The 18,404-nt window shown below is 47.8% G+C and overlaps 1 protein-coding gene across 9 annotated transcripts in view; it reads left to right on the top strand.

The window, feature by feature from the left end:
• The window catches only part of MAP7D3 (MAP7 domain containing 3), a 159,222-nt gene that overhangs the window by 28,994 nt on the left and 111,824 nt on the right, over window positions 1-18,404 (top strand). For all 9 annotated transcript variants that reach the window (XM_075323750.1, XM_075323749.1, XM_075323748.1 and 6 more), the window contains exons 2-5: window positions 3,624-3,722; window positions 3,804-3,884; window positions 6,363-6,526; window positions 16,212-16,317. In XM_075323750.1, the coding sequence (XP_075179865.1) occupies window positions 3,624-3,722; window positions 3,804-3,884; window positions 6,363-6,526; window positions 16,212-16,317 (450 nt within the window). The remainder of the gene's footprint in view (window positions 1-3,623; window positions 3,723-3,803; window positions 3,885-6,362; window positions 6,527-16,211; window positions 16,318-18,404) is intronic.

Below are 18,404 nucleotides of genomic sequence, written 5' to 3'. Positions count from 1 at the left end.
CAGCGAGATCGCTAATGAGGTCACAAAAAACGTGACTCAGCAGCGATCTCAGTAGCGATCTCGCTGTGTGTGAAGCACCCCTTAGGCTGTAATGGAGGAGCTTAGCCTTATCTGTAGATTATGTCATCAATATGAGATCCCCAGCACCCCACCGATCAGCTAAAGTCTGAGCTTTATCCTGATGTTCCATAGGCTTACATAGTAAAATTGACTTTTGGGTCACACGTAAACCCCAGTGAATAGCCATCCCATGACCGGGGAATATGGCAATCCACGAGTGTATTAACATGTATATTTATATGTATATGTGTGTGTATATGTGTGTGTGTATATATATAATATATAATCATATAATATGTATGTGTATAATACACACATTTACATAGGTTCAGCCCAGAAAATGTAATGGGATTATTTACTGCTAGAAGAGGTCTGGACTCTGCAGATATGGGGTCAGCAGAATGTTGGTGACTTTTCTGCCCCCCTGATACGGCTCTTTAATTTCACGTGGTCTCCACTTCGTGGCTACAGTTACTAACCTCGTCTAATAATATTACTTATGGGTAATTGTGGAATATTTAGGATGGGAAAAGGTTCAGGAACGAACTTATTACACAGGACCTACTACAGCGCTGGTATCAGTGGGCTCTTTATAAAGAGCCATTCTGTTAGTAATGGCAGATGAGGGGATGGTTGTTTTTTTTTTTATTTTGAGGTCAATAGGACTGTATGTGTATATATGTATATGTGTATGATATATATATTTTGGGTGTGTAGATATAGAATTGCTTGTTCTGCGTGAGGTGTGGATTCAGTGCATGGTACGTCATCACATAAAGCATCACTATGTGTCAGATTTCCAACAGTTTACTACATTTCTGTAAACTAGAAATCCATGGTCTTTCTGTGCAGTGTTAAGGGTTTACATAGCGACCTTGTTCCTGGCTCTGCAGATGGGAATGCCTATATATAACGGGCTCTTTGTGGGTATTCTGCTTGCCGGGCAGACTCTTGTCATTTGCTTTCTTAGACTAAATGGTCTTTTTGTTTGCCTTGTTTGTAAAGATATCCCAGCAATATAGGAAGACATTTACCGATTGTGATAGGACAGATGCTGTGTAATGTAATGGAGGAGCTCAGTCATTAGCTGTAACTGGGTGACAGTGCAGTGCGCGCTGTCCTGCTGTGCCGAATACAATCTTTTAGTTTTATTTCACTTTATCTGGCCATAAGAAGAAACATTATAGATGCCACCTGACCTTAAAGGAAACATGCCGCTTATAAAAAATGTCTACCTTGATGCAGCCACTGAGCTTAATGATTGGCTGCAGCGGTTATTTGTTCAGTCTGTGACGTCACCGCTAAAGCAAATTTGTGCAACCCCGATCAGTGTCTGGGAGTCTGCACTGAACCAGAGCAGGGTGTTATCTGCTCTTTTTTGTTTTAATCATTTTTCAGCATTTGTGGGCCACTTTTTTGAAAGTGGAAAATCCCTTAAAGGTGTTTTTCCCATGAAACTAGTTAGTTAATTTTAATCAATAGCTCTTCCATGATTGGATGTGTTTTAAAAAAATAAATAAAATTGTAAATTGTTGCTGTGTTGAGATCTTTATAAATGTGCCCCTGCCAGGGATGAACGAACAAATGCTCGGGGTTAGTATTGGTCACCATAAGTCTGGGACTCGGACAAAGGCCGGAGTCACACTTGCGAGTGTCTTGCGACTGCATCGCGGTATCGCCCTGCTTGGCAGCACACTCTCCAGACAGGAACGTCTCAGCTGCATAGAGATATCTGCAACTGACCCACTCCTGTCAGGAGAGTGTGCGGCCGTGCCGGGGGATACGATGAGATAAAGACCATATGTTGATAAAGTTTGTTGCAAGGCTGCAGCACAACCAATGCACAAGCTTTTTTATTGCTTGTGGAAGATGTCTGTTCACTGTTGTGAACAATAAAGATTATAAAAAAAAATGGTCGGCTCCCGCCTGTTTTTGATAATCAGCTCAGGTAAAACAGACAGCTGCAACCCTCAGCTGTCTGCTTTACCTCAAAAATAGAGGGCATCCTATGCAGTTTTTAAAAATTATTTATTTAAATTTTAAAAAAAAATGGTCCCCCCCTATTTTTGATAATCAGCTAAGGTAAGGCAGACAGCTGGGGGCTGGAATTATCAAGGTGGGAAGGGCCATGGTTATATGGCCCCTCCCAGCCTAAAAATAGCAGCCCGCAGCTGCCCCAGAAGTGGCGCATCCGTTAGCTCTTCCTGATTGCCCTGATGTAGTGGCAATTGGGGTACTACTTTTCGGGTTGATGTCAGATGTGATGGAGAGACTATGAGACACACCCTTTACTAACCCGGTAAGTGTAGAGTGAAAAAAAAAAAAAAAAAAGGCACTGGGGGAAAAAAAAGTTTATTTGACTAAAGACTCCCCCCACACACTCTCATTCACTAATTTATTACTTTAAAATAAATCCTGCAGGTTTCGATGTAATCCAAAGTGTAATGTCCCACGACGCCCATTGATAATTCTCAGAACGATGTTCTATAGCAATCTCAGAACGATGCGCCATAGGTCACTGCTGGTCAGCGGCATCCTGGAATTCCTCTGTAAGAAATTCCGTACGTACCGCTAACCGGCAGTGACCTATGGCGCGTCGTTCTTGTTTTTGCTTTCTGTCGCCTCATTCAATCCGGTTTTCAGGGGAACTTGGGTGGAACCCCCCTAGGCTCTGCAGGAAAGCTGATAACAAGGGCAGAGACTTGGTTATTATGGAGCGAAGCGCTCGTTTATTTGTGTGCAGATTTTCGGCACATAAAACCTTTTGGCAGGAAAAAAGCAGCTGAAAAATATGCACGTTTTAATGCGTTTGTGCGTTTTTTTTTCAAGTGTTTTTTTTTTCCTGCCTATATTTTTATTTTATTTTTTTTTGTCCTGGAGATTGTGGGGCTTCAGGCGCTGTACCGCCGCGATCACTGATGTTACAGCCGGGACCCGGCTCTCACTACCCGGAGTGGTCCCTGTGCCAAAGTTTAACTCCCTGAATGCTGTGATTGCATTGAATTGCTTACCTCTCCCTGTCGATCGGGCCCCTGTAATGCGATCACAGGGACCCAATTGCAGCCATGGCAACCCTGGGTCGTCATGACGACCCTGGGTTACTGAGCCACGGATCGCCTCACACACCATGCCCCAGATGCATGGTGTGTGAAGCGAAATGTCAGTGCTGCGAGTGTAGCACTGACAGATCTAATCCACTGCAGTGATTGAGCTTTGCAGGAAAAAAGCACAAACCATTGACATGCAGCTTCTTTTTTCTGCAACAAAATCTGCAAGGTAAAACGAAGCAGCGTGTGCACAGAAAGTCACGACTCTCATAGACTTTGCTGGCATGCATTTTTCCTTGCAGTATTGATTAAAATCTGCAAGAAAAAACACATAAACAAAAGCAACGTGTGCACATAGCCTAAGTGTAACATATTGGTTAGGCCCAATAGCAGAGCCTGTTTGCTGGTCATTAGCAGTAATAACCTTTCATTATCACACATGGAGTTGCTGTGTTTTCAGGAGAATCATTTGTCGTCTTTTTTTTTTTTTTTTTTTTTTTTTTTTTTTTTTTTTAGTGGCCGCAGCACAAGCACTCGCTGATGAGCGCAGAAGCCAGACTGGATCCAGCCCCGTCCCTACTGCGTCCTCCGTCAGCGTAAAGACCACTAAGCCAGGTAATCTGTGCTTCCGGTAACAGGTGGGCCAGACTGTGCCGTCCTGCAGAGGAGCAATCACTCATGTCTACCTTTTTATAGTAATTGATGGCTCAGCTTTAAGAACAGACGAGAGGCAAAGATTAGCTCGGGAACGCAGAGAAGAGAAAGAGAGGCTAAACGGTAAGCTCCGGGTCTTTGTCATCTGTGAATGTATTAGCTTGGTACCGTACATCCTAAGGGTGCGTTTACATTTACAATTTAGCAGTGTTAAATAACCACCAATCGATAAATATTTGGTGATCAATATTGGCTGCTGCACAGAGGCCGCAGTGCTTCTCAACGATCTGTATAAATCATTCAGTGCACAGAAGCTGTCGTCATTCTCAGCAGCGCAGATCCTGTTCTGTGTCTGTTGAGAATGATTATCTTTTGTGCAAACCAAAATATATTTTTAACTGATGAACGAGCGATTTGCTTATCTGTGTGGTGATTGGCAGACTTTTTTTTTTTTTTTTGTGCGCAATGCACTGACATTTTTAGATTATTTTTTTTCTTCTTTTTTTTTTTTGTTACATTTTATTTTAGCTATTTGCATAAATAAAAAACCCAAAAAACTTGATTTCTGATTTCTGGCTTTCTTTTTCTTTACTGCCTTTCCTATACATGTTAGTTAATTTCAGAGTTTGATTGAACTTTTATGGAAAGTGTGTGTGTGTGTGTGTGTGTGTGTGGAGTGTGTGTGTGTGTGGAGCGTGTGTGTGTGTGGAGCGTGTGTGTGTGTGGAGCGTGTGTGTGTGTGGAGCGTGTGTGTGTGTGGAGCGTGTGTGTGTGTGTGTGGAGCGTGTGTGTGTGTGTGTGTGTGGAGCGTGTGTGTGTGTGGAGCGTGTGTGTGTGTGGAGCGTGTGTGTGTGTGGAGCGTGTGTGTGTGGAGCGTGTGTGTGTGGAGCGTGTGTGTGTGGAGCGTGTGTGTGTGTGTGTGTGTGTGTGTGTGTGTGTGTGTGTGGAGCGTGTGTGTGGAGCGTGTGTGTGTGTGGAGCGTGTGTGTGTGTGGAGCGTGTGTGTGTGTGGAGCGTGTGTGTGTGTGGAGCGTGTGTGTGTGTGGAGCGTGTGTGTGTGTGGAGCGTGTGTGTGTGTGGAGCGTGTGTGTGTGTGGAGCGTGTGTGTGTGTGTGTGTGTGTGTGTGGAGCGTGTGTGTGTGTGGAGCGTGTGTGTGTGTGTGGAGCGTGTGTGTGTGTGTGGAGCGTGTGTGTGTGTGTGGAGCGTGTGTGTGTGGAGCGTGTGTGTGTGGGGAGCGTGTGTGTGTGTGGGGAGCGTGTGTGGGGAGCGTGTGTGTGTATGTATATATGTATGTATATATATATATATATATATATATATACATATATATATATATATATATATATATATATATATATATATATATATATATATATATATATATATATATATATATATATATATATATATATATATATATAATGAAAAATGTGGTCTGATTTTGAATTTCTATATTTGAAGAAACAAAAAAAAAATTGTATATGCTTTTTTTTTTTTTATTTGCATTCAAGTACCTTAGGGGACTTGAACTTGCGATCTCTTGTTTTATATACTTCAATGCTACTGCATTGCAATATATGGAGAAAATGAAGTCCAGCTGGACAAAGATGGCACATTGGGGGTCCTTTAGAGCCCCCCAACTACTTTGACAACATGTCTGCACCCCACAAGCGCATGTTGTCAGTTGTTGAAAGTGACATTAAGATGATTAAACAGCAATGGTCGGAGCAAACTCTGATCCCTGGAACAATAGTCAGACGCCAGCTGTATCACACTGCCGGTATCTTCCTTGTATGATGCAAACTCCGCTCTTGAGAACGCTAAATGCATGGGATTCGATGTGGGACAAATGTTTATTTCCCCAATTTTTGAAAGGGGTTAAAGATTAAAGTTGATGTGACATGTCTGCATTGTCTCCTGTCCCAATACCTCATTCCCCTAATGCGGACTACATTTCCATGATGCCGGAGTCTTATAATGATCTTGCTTTTATATAGTGGCATCCAGTAATGGAATGGCCCCATAAAGCTGCTGGCTCTGGTGTGTACAGCACAGGTGTCTCTACTAATAATAGAGTGGATTTAACTAAAAGACATACTGCCCTTGCTGTCCATAGTAGCCAATCACTGCACAGCTTTCATTTTGTATTCTGCTCCTGAAAAATGAAAGCTGTGTTATGATTGGCTGCTGTCAGCAGTGAGGACAGTTTTCCCTTTAGACAGTTTCTTCACCCATATCTGCAAGGGACGACCTAAAGGGACACGGAGGATACGGGGGACGGAGGAGACTGAAACTGCTGCCGTACTGTAGTTCACAGGAAGTCGGAGCCTGACAACCTGCCTGCACATTAGTGCATGTACTGGACTGGTTGTCAGACTAAATATCACATGACCCAACTTCCTATGATGGAGGGGAAATATATAGATGTAACTGGGGTGCGATTAAACTCATTAAACGTAAGCATATTGATGGTGGGTAAGATTGATATGTGCAAAATAAACCACTTGAGCGTTTGTTTAAATCACTTAATCTGATTTCCAGCCACTTTCTTGTGTCTTTAGTGCCAGATAACCATGTTTTATGGACTGTTTTACATTGCAGCTGCCAAAGAAAAGGAATTACTTGAAAAAGAGAAAAAGTCAAAACTGCAATATGAGAAACAAATGGAGGAAAAGCAGAAAAAACTGGAGGAGCAGAAGCTGAAAGATGAGCAGAAAAGAATAGCGGCAGAGGAAAAAAGAAAACAAAGATTATTGGAAGACAAGGTGATATTTCATGCAGGGATGTGTGCACATAATACATAACCTGACCTATCTTAACGTTATGTGCGCAGGCTGCAGATTTTGTGCAGAAAGTTTCTGCATCTTCTGGCAGAAAAAAACGCATGCGGTTTTTGGTGTATTTTTGTGCCATGCGTTTTTTTTTTTATTTTAATGAAGTCAAGGGGTAGAAGGGCTACAAAACACAGGAAATAAACGCACCAACAATTGACTTTCTACACCAAATCTGCAAGTAAAAAATAGGCAACGTGCGCAGAGCACTTAAAGGGGTTATCCGGCTTCTTTTGACTTTTTTTTTTTATTCCCCTATTGGGCTACATTGGGGCAGGTAAGTAGATAGTGAGCACTTACCTGCCCTGCTGTCAGCCCCTCTCCCCTGGCTCAGAGTGGTCATGTGACCGCTCCTGCGATTTTGCTGCTTCCGGTCATTTCATGTCAACATGGGCAGGACCATGTTGACATGCAAATCTGGAACAGCATGTCGGGCTGGGCGGTACAGTGCGATGATCCCCGCCCCCCTTCCCTGCACCCTCCCACACATTTCCCCGCACTCTGCCCACAACCTCCCCTTGCACTGCTGTGGGGTCCGTGCCCTGGAGGAGGGGCCTGGCGGCGGCTGCTGTGGTGTCAGCGCCAGCACCGGGCCCCCTGCTCAGGATCGCACATTCAAATGTACCGGCATCACAGATCACAGATGCCAATATATTTGAAGCACTGATGAGAGGGAGCGCTGCTTCTCATCACTGTCCGTGCAGTCTGTGTCTGACAGTTCAGGACAGCGGTGACGTCACTACTGTGCCGATATGACCAGACCAGACAGCGTGTGAACATGCAGGAGTGGCGGGGACCGAGGAGCGGTAAGTATGTATTCCCTACATGTGTTCCCTATGGGGGTAGGGGGGGTCGGTACAGAGCGCTGTGTGTGTGTGTGTGTGTGTGTGTGTGTGTGCGGTGCAGAGCCCTGTGTGTGTGTGTGCGGTGCAGAGCCCTGTGTGTGTGTGCGGTGCAGAGCCCTGTGTGTGTGTGCGGTGCAGAGCCCTGTGTGTGTGTGCAGTGCGGAGCCCTGTGTGTGTGTGTGCACGGTGCAGAGCCCTGTGTGTGTGTGTGTGTGTCGTGCAGAGCCGTGTGTGTGTGTGTGCGCGTGCAGAGCAGAGCCCTGTGTGTGTGGTGCAGAGCCGTGTGTGTGTGTGTGCGGTGCAGAGCCGTGTGTGTGTGTGTGTGTGTGCGGTGCAGAGCCCTGTGTGTGTGTGCGGTGCAGAGCCCTGTGTGTGTGTGCAGTGCAGAGCCCTGTGTGTGTGTGCAGTGCGGAGCCCTGTGTGTGTGTGTGCACGGTGCAGAGCCCTGTGTGTGTGTGCGGTGCAGAGCCCTGTGTGTGTGTGTGTGTGTGTGTGTGTGTGCGCGGTGCAGAGCCCTGTGTGTGTTTGTGTGTGTGGTGCAGAGCCGTGTGTGTGTGTGCGGTGCAGAGCCCTGTGTGTGTGTGTTTGTGTGTGTCGTGCAGAGCCGTGTGTGTGCAGAGCCCTGTGTGTGTGGTGCAGAGCCGTGTGTGTGTGTGTGCGGTGCAGAGCCGTGTGTGTGTGTGTGTGTGCGGTGCAGAGCCCTGTGTGTGTGTGTGTGTGTGTGTGTGTGTGTGCGGTGCAGAGCCCTGTGTGTGTGTGTTTGTGTGTGTCGTGCAGAGCCGTGTGTGTGTGTGTGTGTGTGTGCGGTGCAGAGCAGAGCCCTGTGTGTGTGGTGCAGAGCCGTGTGTGTGTGTGGTGCAGAGCCGTGTGTGTGTGTGGTACAGAGCCCTGTGTGTGTGTGTGGTGCAGAGCCCTGTGTGTGTGTGTGTGTGTGGTGCAGAGCCCTGTGTGTGTGTGTGTGTGTGTGTGTGTGTGGTGTAGAGCAGAGCCCTGTGTGTGTGTGTGTGTGTGTGTGTGGTGCAGAGCCGTGTGTGTGTGGTGCAGAGCCGTGTGTGTGTGTGGTGCAGAGCCCTGTGTGTGTGTGTGTGTGTGTGTGTGTGTGTGTGTGTGTGTGGTGCAGAGCCCTGTGTGTGTGTGTGTGTGTGTGTGTGTGTGTGGTGTAGAGCAGAGCCCTGTGTGTGTGTGTGTGTGTGTGTGTGTGTATGGTGCAGAGCCCTGTGTGTGTGTGTGTGTGTGTGTGTGGTGCAGAGCCCTGTGTGTGTGTGTGTGTGTGTGTGGTGTAGAGCAGAGCCCTGTGTGTGTGTGTGTGTGTGTGTGTGTGTGGTGCAGAGCCGTGTGTGTGTGGTGCAGAGCCGTGTGTGTGTGTGGTGCAGAGCCCTGTGTGTGTGTGTGTGGTGCAGAGCCCTGTGTGTGTGTGGTACAGAGCCCTGTGTGTGTGTGTGTGTGTGGTACAGAGCCCTGTGTGTGTATGGTGCAGAGCCCTGTGTGTGTGTGTGTGTGTGGTGCAGAGCAGAGCCCTGTGTGTGTGTGTGTGGTGCAGAGCCGTGTGTGTGTGTGGTGCAGAGCCCTGTGTGTGTGTGTGTGTGTGTGTCGTGCAGAGCCGTGTGTGTGTGTGTGTGTGTGTGTGTGTGTGCAGAGCAGAGCCCTGTGTGTGTGGTGCAGAGCCGTGTGTGTGTGTGTGCGGTGCAGAGCCGTGTGTGTGTGTGTGTGTGTGTGTGCGGTGCAGAGCCCTGTGTGTGTGTGTGTGTGTGTGTGTGTGTGTGTGTGTGTGTGTGTGCGGTGCAGAGCCCTGTGTGTGTGTGTTTGTGTGTGTCGTGCAGAGCCGTGTGTGTGTGTGTGTGTGTGTGCGGTGCAGAGCAGAGCCCTGTGTGTGTGGTGCAGAGCCGTGTGTGTGTGTGGTGCAGAGCCGTGTGTGTGTGTGGTACAGAGCCCTGTGTGTGTGTGTGGTGCAGAGCCCTGTGTGTGTGTGTGTGTGTGTGGTGCAGAGCCGTGTGTGTGTGTGTGTGTGTGTGTGGTGTAGAGCAGAGCCCTGTGTGTGTGTGTGTGTGTGTGTGTGTGTGGTGCAGAGCCATGTGTGTGTGTGGTGCAGAGCCCTGTGTGTGTGTGTGTGTGTGTGTGGTGCAGAGCCCTGTGTGTGTGTGTGTGTGTGTGTGTGTGGTGTAGAGCAGAGCCCTGTGTGTGTGTGTGTGTGTGTGTGTGTATGGTGCAGAGCCCTGTGTGTGTGTGTGTGTGTGTGTGTGGTGCAGAGCCCTGTGTGTGTGTGTGTGTGTGTGTGTGTGTGTGTGTGTGTGTGGTGTAGAGCAGAGCCCTGTGTGTGTGTGTGTGTGTGTGTGTGGTGCAGAGCCGTGTGTGTGTGGTGCAGAGCCGTGTGTGTGTGTGGTGCAGAGCCCTGTGTGTGTGTGTGTGGTGCAGAGCCCTGTGTGTGTGTGGTACAGAGCCCTGTGTGTGTGTGTGTGTGTGGTACAGAGCCCTGTGTGTGTATGGTGCAGAGCCCTGTGTGTGTGTGTGTGTGTGGTGCAGAGCAGAGCCCTGTGTGTGTGTGTGTGGTGCAGAGCCGTGTGTGTGTGGTGCAGAGCCGTGTGTGTGTGTGGTGCAGAGCCCTGTGTGTGTGTGTGTGTGTGTGGTACAGAGCCCTGTGTGTATGGTGCAGAGCCGTGTGTGTGTGTGTGTGTGTGTGCGGTGCAGAGCCCTGTGTGTGTGTGTGTGTGCGCGCGGTGCAGAGCCCTGTGTGTGTGTGTTTGTGTGTGTGTGCGCGGTGCAGAGCCCTGTGTGTGTGTGTGTGCGCGGGGTGCAGAGCCCTGTGTGTGTGTGTGCGCGGGGTGCAGAGCTCTGTGTGTGTGTGTGCAGTGCAGAGCCCTGTGTGCGTGTGCATAGCCCTGTGTGCGTGTGCATAGCCCTGTGTGCGTGTGCAGAGCCCTGTGTGCGTGTGCAGAGCCCTGTGTGCGTGTGCAGAGCCCTGTGTGCGTGTGCTATTTGCAATGCTGTAGTGATAACAGGTCAGGTGCTGGGGCAGAATATACTGACAGGGAATGTGGGCAGGGGGCGAGGCTGGACAGTGAGGCCGGGCAGGGGGCGAGGCTGGACAGTGAGGCCGGGCAGGGGGCGAGGCAGGACAGTGAGGCCGGGCAGGGGGCGAGGCTGGACAGTGAGGCTGGGCAGGGGGCGAGGCTGGACAGTGAGGCTGGGCAGGGGGCGAGGCTGGACAGTGAGGCCGGGCAGGGGGCGAGGCTGGACACTGAGGCCGGGCGGTGCCAGCTCTGACTGAGGTTTTGCACAGGAAGTTATCATGTTTTCTGGAGCTGAATGTAAACAAGAAGCTGCACAGAATAAAGGGAGAATTCAAGAGGAACAAAAGATAGAAAACAAGAAATAACAATGTAGGGTGTTTTATATGACAATACAGCACAGATTAGCTTAAACTCAAAAATTTTTGAGTTTGTCGGACAACTCCTTTAAAGGGAACCTATCACCAGATTTGGCGACTATAAGCTGCGGCCACAATCAGTGAGCTCTTATATACACCATTCTAGAATCCTGTATATAAGAGCCCAGGCCGCTGTGTAGAACTTAAAAAACACTTTTATAATACTCACCTAAGGGGCGGTCTGGGCCTCCTTTTATCCAGCCAAGGCCGGCATTGCAGTCCTGCGCAGACGCACTTTGATCTGCCCTGATCAAAGTATTGTAATGCGCAGGCGCAAGAAAAGCCTTAAGACCACCTGTGCAAGCGCACTACAATACTTTGATCAGCCCTAAGCAGGGCAGATAAAAATGCACCTGTGCAGTACCCCAATGACAGCTAGTGTGGAAGACATGGGATGAGTAATGCATACGAGCCTCTGAAGAAGGAGGACGGCGATCACCGCAGAGAGGAGGCATCGGACCAGAGAGCAGTGACACCTATCGGACCGGACCACCACTTAGGTGAGTATTATAAGAGTGTTTTTTATGTTCTACACAGCGATTATAACAAGTGGACCAAAAGGGGAAACAGTCCTGGTCATATCATGACCATGAAAAATAAATCCAATACCACTTCCTTGCAAAACATATAGAACATTTATTAGAAAATATTAAAGCAAGGGATAAAATACAACATCAGCATATTACAGTCAAATTTAGCAGGTTTTATAGAAAGACCCTGAAGATAAGGGCACTTTACACGCTGCGATCTCGCTAGCGAGCGTACCCACCCCCGTCGGTTGTGCGACACAGGAAAATCGCTGCCCGTGCCGCACAACATCGCTTACACCCGTCACACGGACTTACTGTCCCTGCGACGTTGCTCTGGCCGGCGATCCGCCTCCTTTCTAAGGGGGCGGTTCGTGCGGCGTCACAGCGACATCACACGGCAGCTGTCCAATAGTAGCGGAGGGGAGGAGATGAGCGGGACGTAACATCCCTTCCACCTCCTTCCTTCCGCATTGCTGGTGGACGCAGTTAAGGAGATGTTTGTCGTTCCTGCGGTGTCACACATAGCGATGTGTGGTGCCGCAGGAGCGACAAACATCGTACCTGCAGCAGCAACGATATTAAGGAAAGGAGCGACGTGTCAACGAGCAACGATTTTGGTCGTTTTTGCGATCGTTGATCATCGCTTCTTGGTGTCACACGCTGCAATGTTGCTACTGACGCCGGATGTGATTCACTAACGACGTGACTTCGACGATATATCGGTAGCGATATCGCAGCGTGTAAGGCCCCCTATAGTTCACATAGGGCCAGCAAAACCACACATGGCATAAAGTTCTTTTTAGAATGATCTATAAACACATAAATAGAAGTTTATGTTAAATATAAGACAATTGACTAACATATGAGATATGATAGTAAAAAATACCACACAAATTCTAAATATAAAAATCATGGGTTTCAAAAAATATTAGTCTTTTTTAATTCCCTTTCATTGAAATACATCAGCTGGAGCAGGGTTAGAATTGAAAAACACCCATCTTAATATAATGCTCCAGATATTTGAAAAACCATGATGCAATATAAAACACAGTGATCACTCACCCATGGTGGTGTGGTATGCCTAAGAAAAACGTGTCCCAACGCGCACGTTTCTATATCTTTCTCGGGGGGCCGTGGTGTTCTACACAGCGGCCTGGGCTCTTTTATACTGTATTCAAGAGAGCTGAAATAAGGGCTCACTGGCGGTAGCCGCAGCTCATAGGGGAAAAACCTGGTTCCCTTTAAGAATTCTCATTGACTTTGCTGGTATGAAGATAGGCATACAGATTTGGACAACAATCAGCAACAAAACTGCACCCAAAAAACCGCACCAAATGTACAAGGCCTAAGAAATTCTCAGGCGGGGATCAAAATCCTCTAAGCTACTTATTTCGCACTGAACTAGAAGGATCTGATGTTAGGCTGAGGGTCACATTCAGCTTTTTTTGCTGCATTTTTTTTTTCTGTATGAAAAACTTTAATTCTGGCCGAGTAAATTGCAAGTTGCTGCGCTTTTTCTTTTTTACAGGTGAAACATGGAAGATAAATGTCTCTCTACAATCTGCCTTTTTAACCTTGTGATCAAGAAAAGACTCCTGTAAAAGTTCCCTAAGGCCTATCATGGGCTAGAGCTGATTAAACATTGCAAATGATCAATATGCATGCTCACACAGGCCCCTTTTTCGTTGTGTACCAAGGCAAAATACCGCATTGCATGATAATTGCATGTGGAACACGTTCAGTACATGTTTCACTTTGTAATTGATTGCTATGCAGGCTAAAAAGGTATTGAAAAATGGCAGCAATTTGTGGTGAAATGCATGCCGTTTTGACAAATGGGTCTTTGTTTGCTTGGCACGCTCCCTGTGCCTCCAGCGATAACGCCCCGGCACCACTATATTACGAGGAGGCTAATGAGGGCGTTTTAATCACCTTTCTAGATAATCTGTGCTGTGTTCTTGGCTAAATGCATGATCTGTGTAATGTGACTCTAATGTGGTCCACTCTTATACTTGGCCTATACACCTCGCAGCCTTTCGTGAAATAGAGGGCGTCATTTAGGGGCCAATTTCTTTAAGCTTTTTCCAACAAAACTCCATCATGATATACCAAAAATCACTACATTTTTGTGTAACAGGGAAGTTACACAAAAATATTTCAACTTTAACATTTTCACGCCAATCCCGGCCAATATGTCACTTAGGCTGCTTTCACACATCCGGTTTTTGCTGAGCAGCACAATACGGCGCTTTGCAGAAAAAACGCAACCGTTTTTTTTTTTTTTTTGCCGCCGGTTGCGTTTTTTCCTCATAGACTTGCATTAGCGCCGTATTGTGCCGCATGGCCTTGCGTTGCGTCCGGTTTTTGCCGGATGCGGCATATTTAGCCCATGCGGCGGCCGGATGGAACGTTGCCTGGCACATTTTTTTTGTGCAGCGAAAAAAACGCATCGTGCCGGATCCGGCGCGTTGCGGCGCAATTTACAATGCAAGCCTAGACGCCAGATGCGGTTTTTTGAACTGCACATGCTTAGTATCAAGCCGCATCCATCAAAAAACGGACTGGACGCATGGAAAAACTTATGCAACGGATCAGTTTCTTTCGCCGCATCCGTTGCATAGGTTTTTGAGCCGAATTGAGCCGCACTGCAAAAACCGGATGTGTGACAGCAGCCTAAGATTAAGGCTAGTTTCACACTTGCGTTGGGTTGAATCCGCTGGTTCCGTTGCTGCGTCGTTTTGACGCATCCATTATTTTTGTGGTGTCAACGGATACAACGGATCCGTTATTTCACAGTAATCAGTTAGCCTGATTCCTGTGAAATAATGGACCGCTGCATCCGTTTGGCGTCCGTCTAACGGAATCCGTCGGCTGTTTTTTTTTTTTCCTTTTTTTCATTTTTTTTCATTCTGGGCATGCTCAGTAGAAATTAGCGGAATCCAGCAGCGGATTCCGTTGTTAAGCACTTAGCAACGGAATCCGCTACCATAGGGAACCATCATAAATTCTAACGGAATCCGTTGGTTGGCGTCATTTTGACGCAAGCATTTAACGTTCGGCGGAAGCAACGGAGCGTCGGCCAACGGAAGCAACGCAGGTACTTTTGGCACAATCCGTCATCAATGCAAGTCTATGGGAAACAGCGGAATCCGTTAACGGATTCCGCTGTTTCCCAAGACAGCAGATTGCGCCAAAAAAAACAAAAAAAACAGCGCAAGTGTGAAAAGTACCCTAACTTGCACATCCAACCGGTGTGAACAGGTGCCAGCTGAAAACACAATCTAACTACAAAACGCATACAGCTGCACTCTACAATGTTAATGAATAAGGGAACTCTGGTATTGCACTACTGCTATAGCAATATATGAAAAAGATATTTAGCTTATGTATTGGCCAAAGCATGTGAGCCCGGTAACGAACGGCAAGGTGCTCTCTTGTACACTGGAACCCTAACTAGTTGAAATGCCGCTATCTGGCTTACAAACCTACATGTCTGGGCAGAAGGGATCCAGCTATAAAGGAGGATGGACACTGCCTGGTTAAAGGTCCCATCCAACGCACCAATATGGATGGAGCATGGTCTATGCCAGCCTGTAAAGTTCATAAAAAGTTCTTAAATTTTAGTGGTGCCTCTTGCTCCAGAAATGTATTACTATCCCAGATTCTAGTATATTTCTGGCACCCACCAATTAAGAGAATCGACAGTGTCATGTGTCTATGAAAGGAAATCTGTCACCAGGTTTTTGTTCCCCCATCTGAGAGCAGCAGAATGTAGAGACGGAGACCCTGATTCCAGCGATGTATCACTTACTGAGCTGTTTGCTGTCATTTTGATAATATCAAGGTTTTCTGTGCTGCAGATCTAGCAGTTATACAGAGCTCATGAATATGCTGGACTACCTGGCAGCACGCCAAGTAGTCCTGTAATGATAATTTCTTCCTGATTAAACAGTGATTTTATCAAAACTATATTAAGCAGCCCAGTAAGTGACACATCGCGGAATCAAGATCTCTGCTTCTATATTATCATAGAATATATTATATTAGAGTTGGAATGGACCTCCTGGGTCATCTAGTCCAACCCTAGATGACCCAGGAGGTCCATTCCAACTCTAATATATATTGTATGAAAATATAGAAGCAGAGATCCTGATTCCAGTGATGTGTCACTTACTGGGCTGCCTAATGTAGTTTTGATAAAATCACTGTTTAATCAGCAGGAAATTATCATTACAGGACTACTTGGCGTGCTGCCAGGTAGTCCAGCATATTCATGAGCTCTGTATAACTCTAGATCTGCAGCACAGAAAACCTTGATATTATCAAAATGACAACAAACAGCTCAGTAAGTGACACATCGCTGGAATCGGGGTCTCAGTCTCTACATTCTGCTGCTCTCAGATTAGGTGTTAAAAACCTGGTGACGGATTCTCTTTAATAAATAAGTCGCACACTTCCTTCATTTACATTATGTGCATTACTCCAGTCTTCATGAATCGGCCCCATCAAATGGAAATATTGCAAGTTGCTCTGAAATGGTAACTGGCAAGCTCCCGATCAGTGCTTGCTGCTATGAACCTTGTAAATGGACAAGGTGCGTCTTTTTAACTAACCCAGCAGAGACCACCGACAGACCCCCCCTCCCCCCCCGCCCCCCCCCTCCGTGTGCAGGCAGACAGTGAGCACATGCGAGCAACCAGGAGTCTGATATCTGCTTCCATCTCTCTGTTAGCCGGCAGAGCTCTATATTTTAGCAGTGCTTTTATGACACACCGGCGTACACTGTGTGCCAACTGAATCAATGTGTGTTTGCTTTTCAGGAACGCCGAGAAGCCAATGTTAGACGCACCCTGGAGCGCAGCAGTCAGCTGGACCAGAGGCAGAAGCGATGGTCGTGGGGGGGATCCGGAGAAGGCGATAAACATGGTACTTTATTATTTTTCTTCCCCAATTGCAGTGAGCATTGCTGTTCTTTCGGATTTGGTTGCTTTATTGCATGATCTGTTAGTATTTGCTGGGTACGGAATTATTTTTTTTTTTACAGATGATTAAGAATAGTAAAGTTTATCCTGAATTAAATATATTAATGCAGCAATTCCTAAGTGTAGATGTAATATCTCACTCCGGAGCAGATGAATTATCGGGCAGGGTAAATGCCAGGAAATGTCATTCAATGTAGACAGGAGACGGTCATGACCAGCACAACGGAGTCTCTACTGCAAGAATAGAGACGTCTCAAGGCTCCATTCACACCCCACGTGTCACTTTCAGTTTTATCTCTATTTTTCAGAGCTTGTACCATTATCGTCTATGGGGCTGGTCACATCTCCATGCATTTCTTTTTCGCTCCTAATTGGGAGACCCAGACAATTGGGTGTATAGCTACTGCCTCCGGAGGCCGCACAAAGTACTACACTTAAAAGTGTAAGGCCCCTCCCCTTCTGGCTATACACCCCCCCGTGGGAGCACGGGTCCCTCAGTTTTTGCTTTGTGCGAAGGAGGTCAGACACGCACGCATAGCTCCACTGTTTAGTCAGCAGCAGCTGCTGACTATGTCGGATGGAAGAAAAGAGGGCCCATACAGGGCCCCCAGCATGCTCCCTTCTCACCCCACTTTCTGTCGGTGGTGCTTGTTAAGGTTGAGGTACCCATTGCGGGTACGGAGGCTGGAGCCCACATGCTGATTCCTTCCCCATCCCCATTAGGGCTCTGGGCGAAGTGGGATTTTACCGGTCTCCAGGCACTGAGACCGTGCTCCATCCGCAGCCCCTGGAGAAGCCGCTGGATATGGAGCTGAGTATCGTCAGGGACATGGCCCTGCTCCGTCAAGGTACTCTGTGTCCCCGTGCATACGCGCGCACACCGCAGCATGCTGGGTGTGTTAGTGCGCCGGGGACAACAGCGCTGCTGCGCTTGTGCCATTTCCTCACTTCAGCTTAGCTGAGTGGGTAGACTCAGGGAGAACGGTCGCGCCGGCCGCTGGGACTGCGACGCGGCTGGGACTTGTGGTGCGCCGGGGACTTCCGCGCTGACCGTGCATATATCACGGCCGCGCTTGTTACTACAGTCCCCGGCTTTTGCGGCCTAGTTCGCTCGTTCCCGCCTCCGCACCTGCCAGTCAGGAGGAGGGCGGGACGCTGTACAGAGCATCAGCGCTGAGGGCTGGAGTCTTTTTTACATACTCCAGCCCTCACACCAGGCACAGTAGGACGCAGTTTCCCGCACTTTGTTTTTGGCACGATGCACCCCAGGGTGACGATTCTGACTCGGACGACAGTCCCAGACAACCTAAACGGGCTCGTTATGAGGGCCAGCGGGACGAATCTATGGGTGATGAGGCGGATGTAACTGATCAAGATTCTGATCCTGGGACCGCTCTCAATCTGGATACACCGGATGGTGACCCCATAGTGAATGATCTTATAGCGTCCATCAATAGGATGTTAGATATTTCTCCGCCAGATCCTCCTGCGGAGGAGGCAGCTTCACAGCAGGAGAAATTCCATTTCAGATATCCCAAGCGTAAATTAAGCACTTTTCTGGACCACTCTGACTTTAGAGATGCTATCCAGAAACACCACGCTTATCCTGAGAAGCGGTTTTCTAAACGGCTTAAAGATACGCGCTATCCTTTTCCCCCTGACGTGGTCAAGGGTTGGACCCAGTGTCCCAAGGTGGACCCTCCAATCTCCAGGCTTGCAGCTAGATCCTTAGTTGCAGTGGAAGATGGAGCGGCACTTAAAGATGCCACTGACAGGCAGATGGAGCTCTGGCTGAAATCCATCTATGAAGCTATTGGAGCGTCGTTGGCGCCAGCTTTCGCAGCCGTATGGGCACTCCAAGCTATTTCAGCTGGGCTTATACAAGTCGACTCGGTCACACGTACATCTGCCCCGCAGGTGGCACCATTGACCTCTCAAATGTCTGCATTCGCGTCTTACGCGATTAATGCTGTCCTGGACTCTACGAGCCGTACGGCGGTGGCGTCAGCCAACTCCGTGGTTTTGCGCAGA

This window comes from Anomaloglossus baeobatrachus, chromosome 9, assembly GCF_048569485.1.
Source record: "Anomaloglossus baeobatrachus isolate aAnoBae1 chromosome 9, aAnoBae1.hap1, whole genome shotgun sequence".
In the NCBI taxonomy this organism is placed as follows: domain Eukaryota; kingdom Metazoa; phylum Chordata; class Amphibia; order Anura; family Aromobatidae; genus Anomaloglossus; species Anomaloglossus baeobatrachus.
Note: the sequence above shows the minus strand (reverse complement) of the source record. Positions and strands in the feature narration are given on the sequence as shown.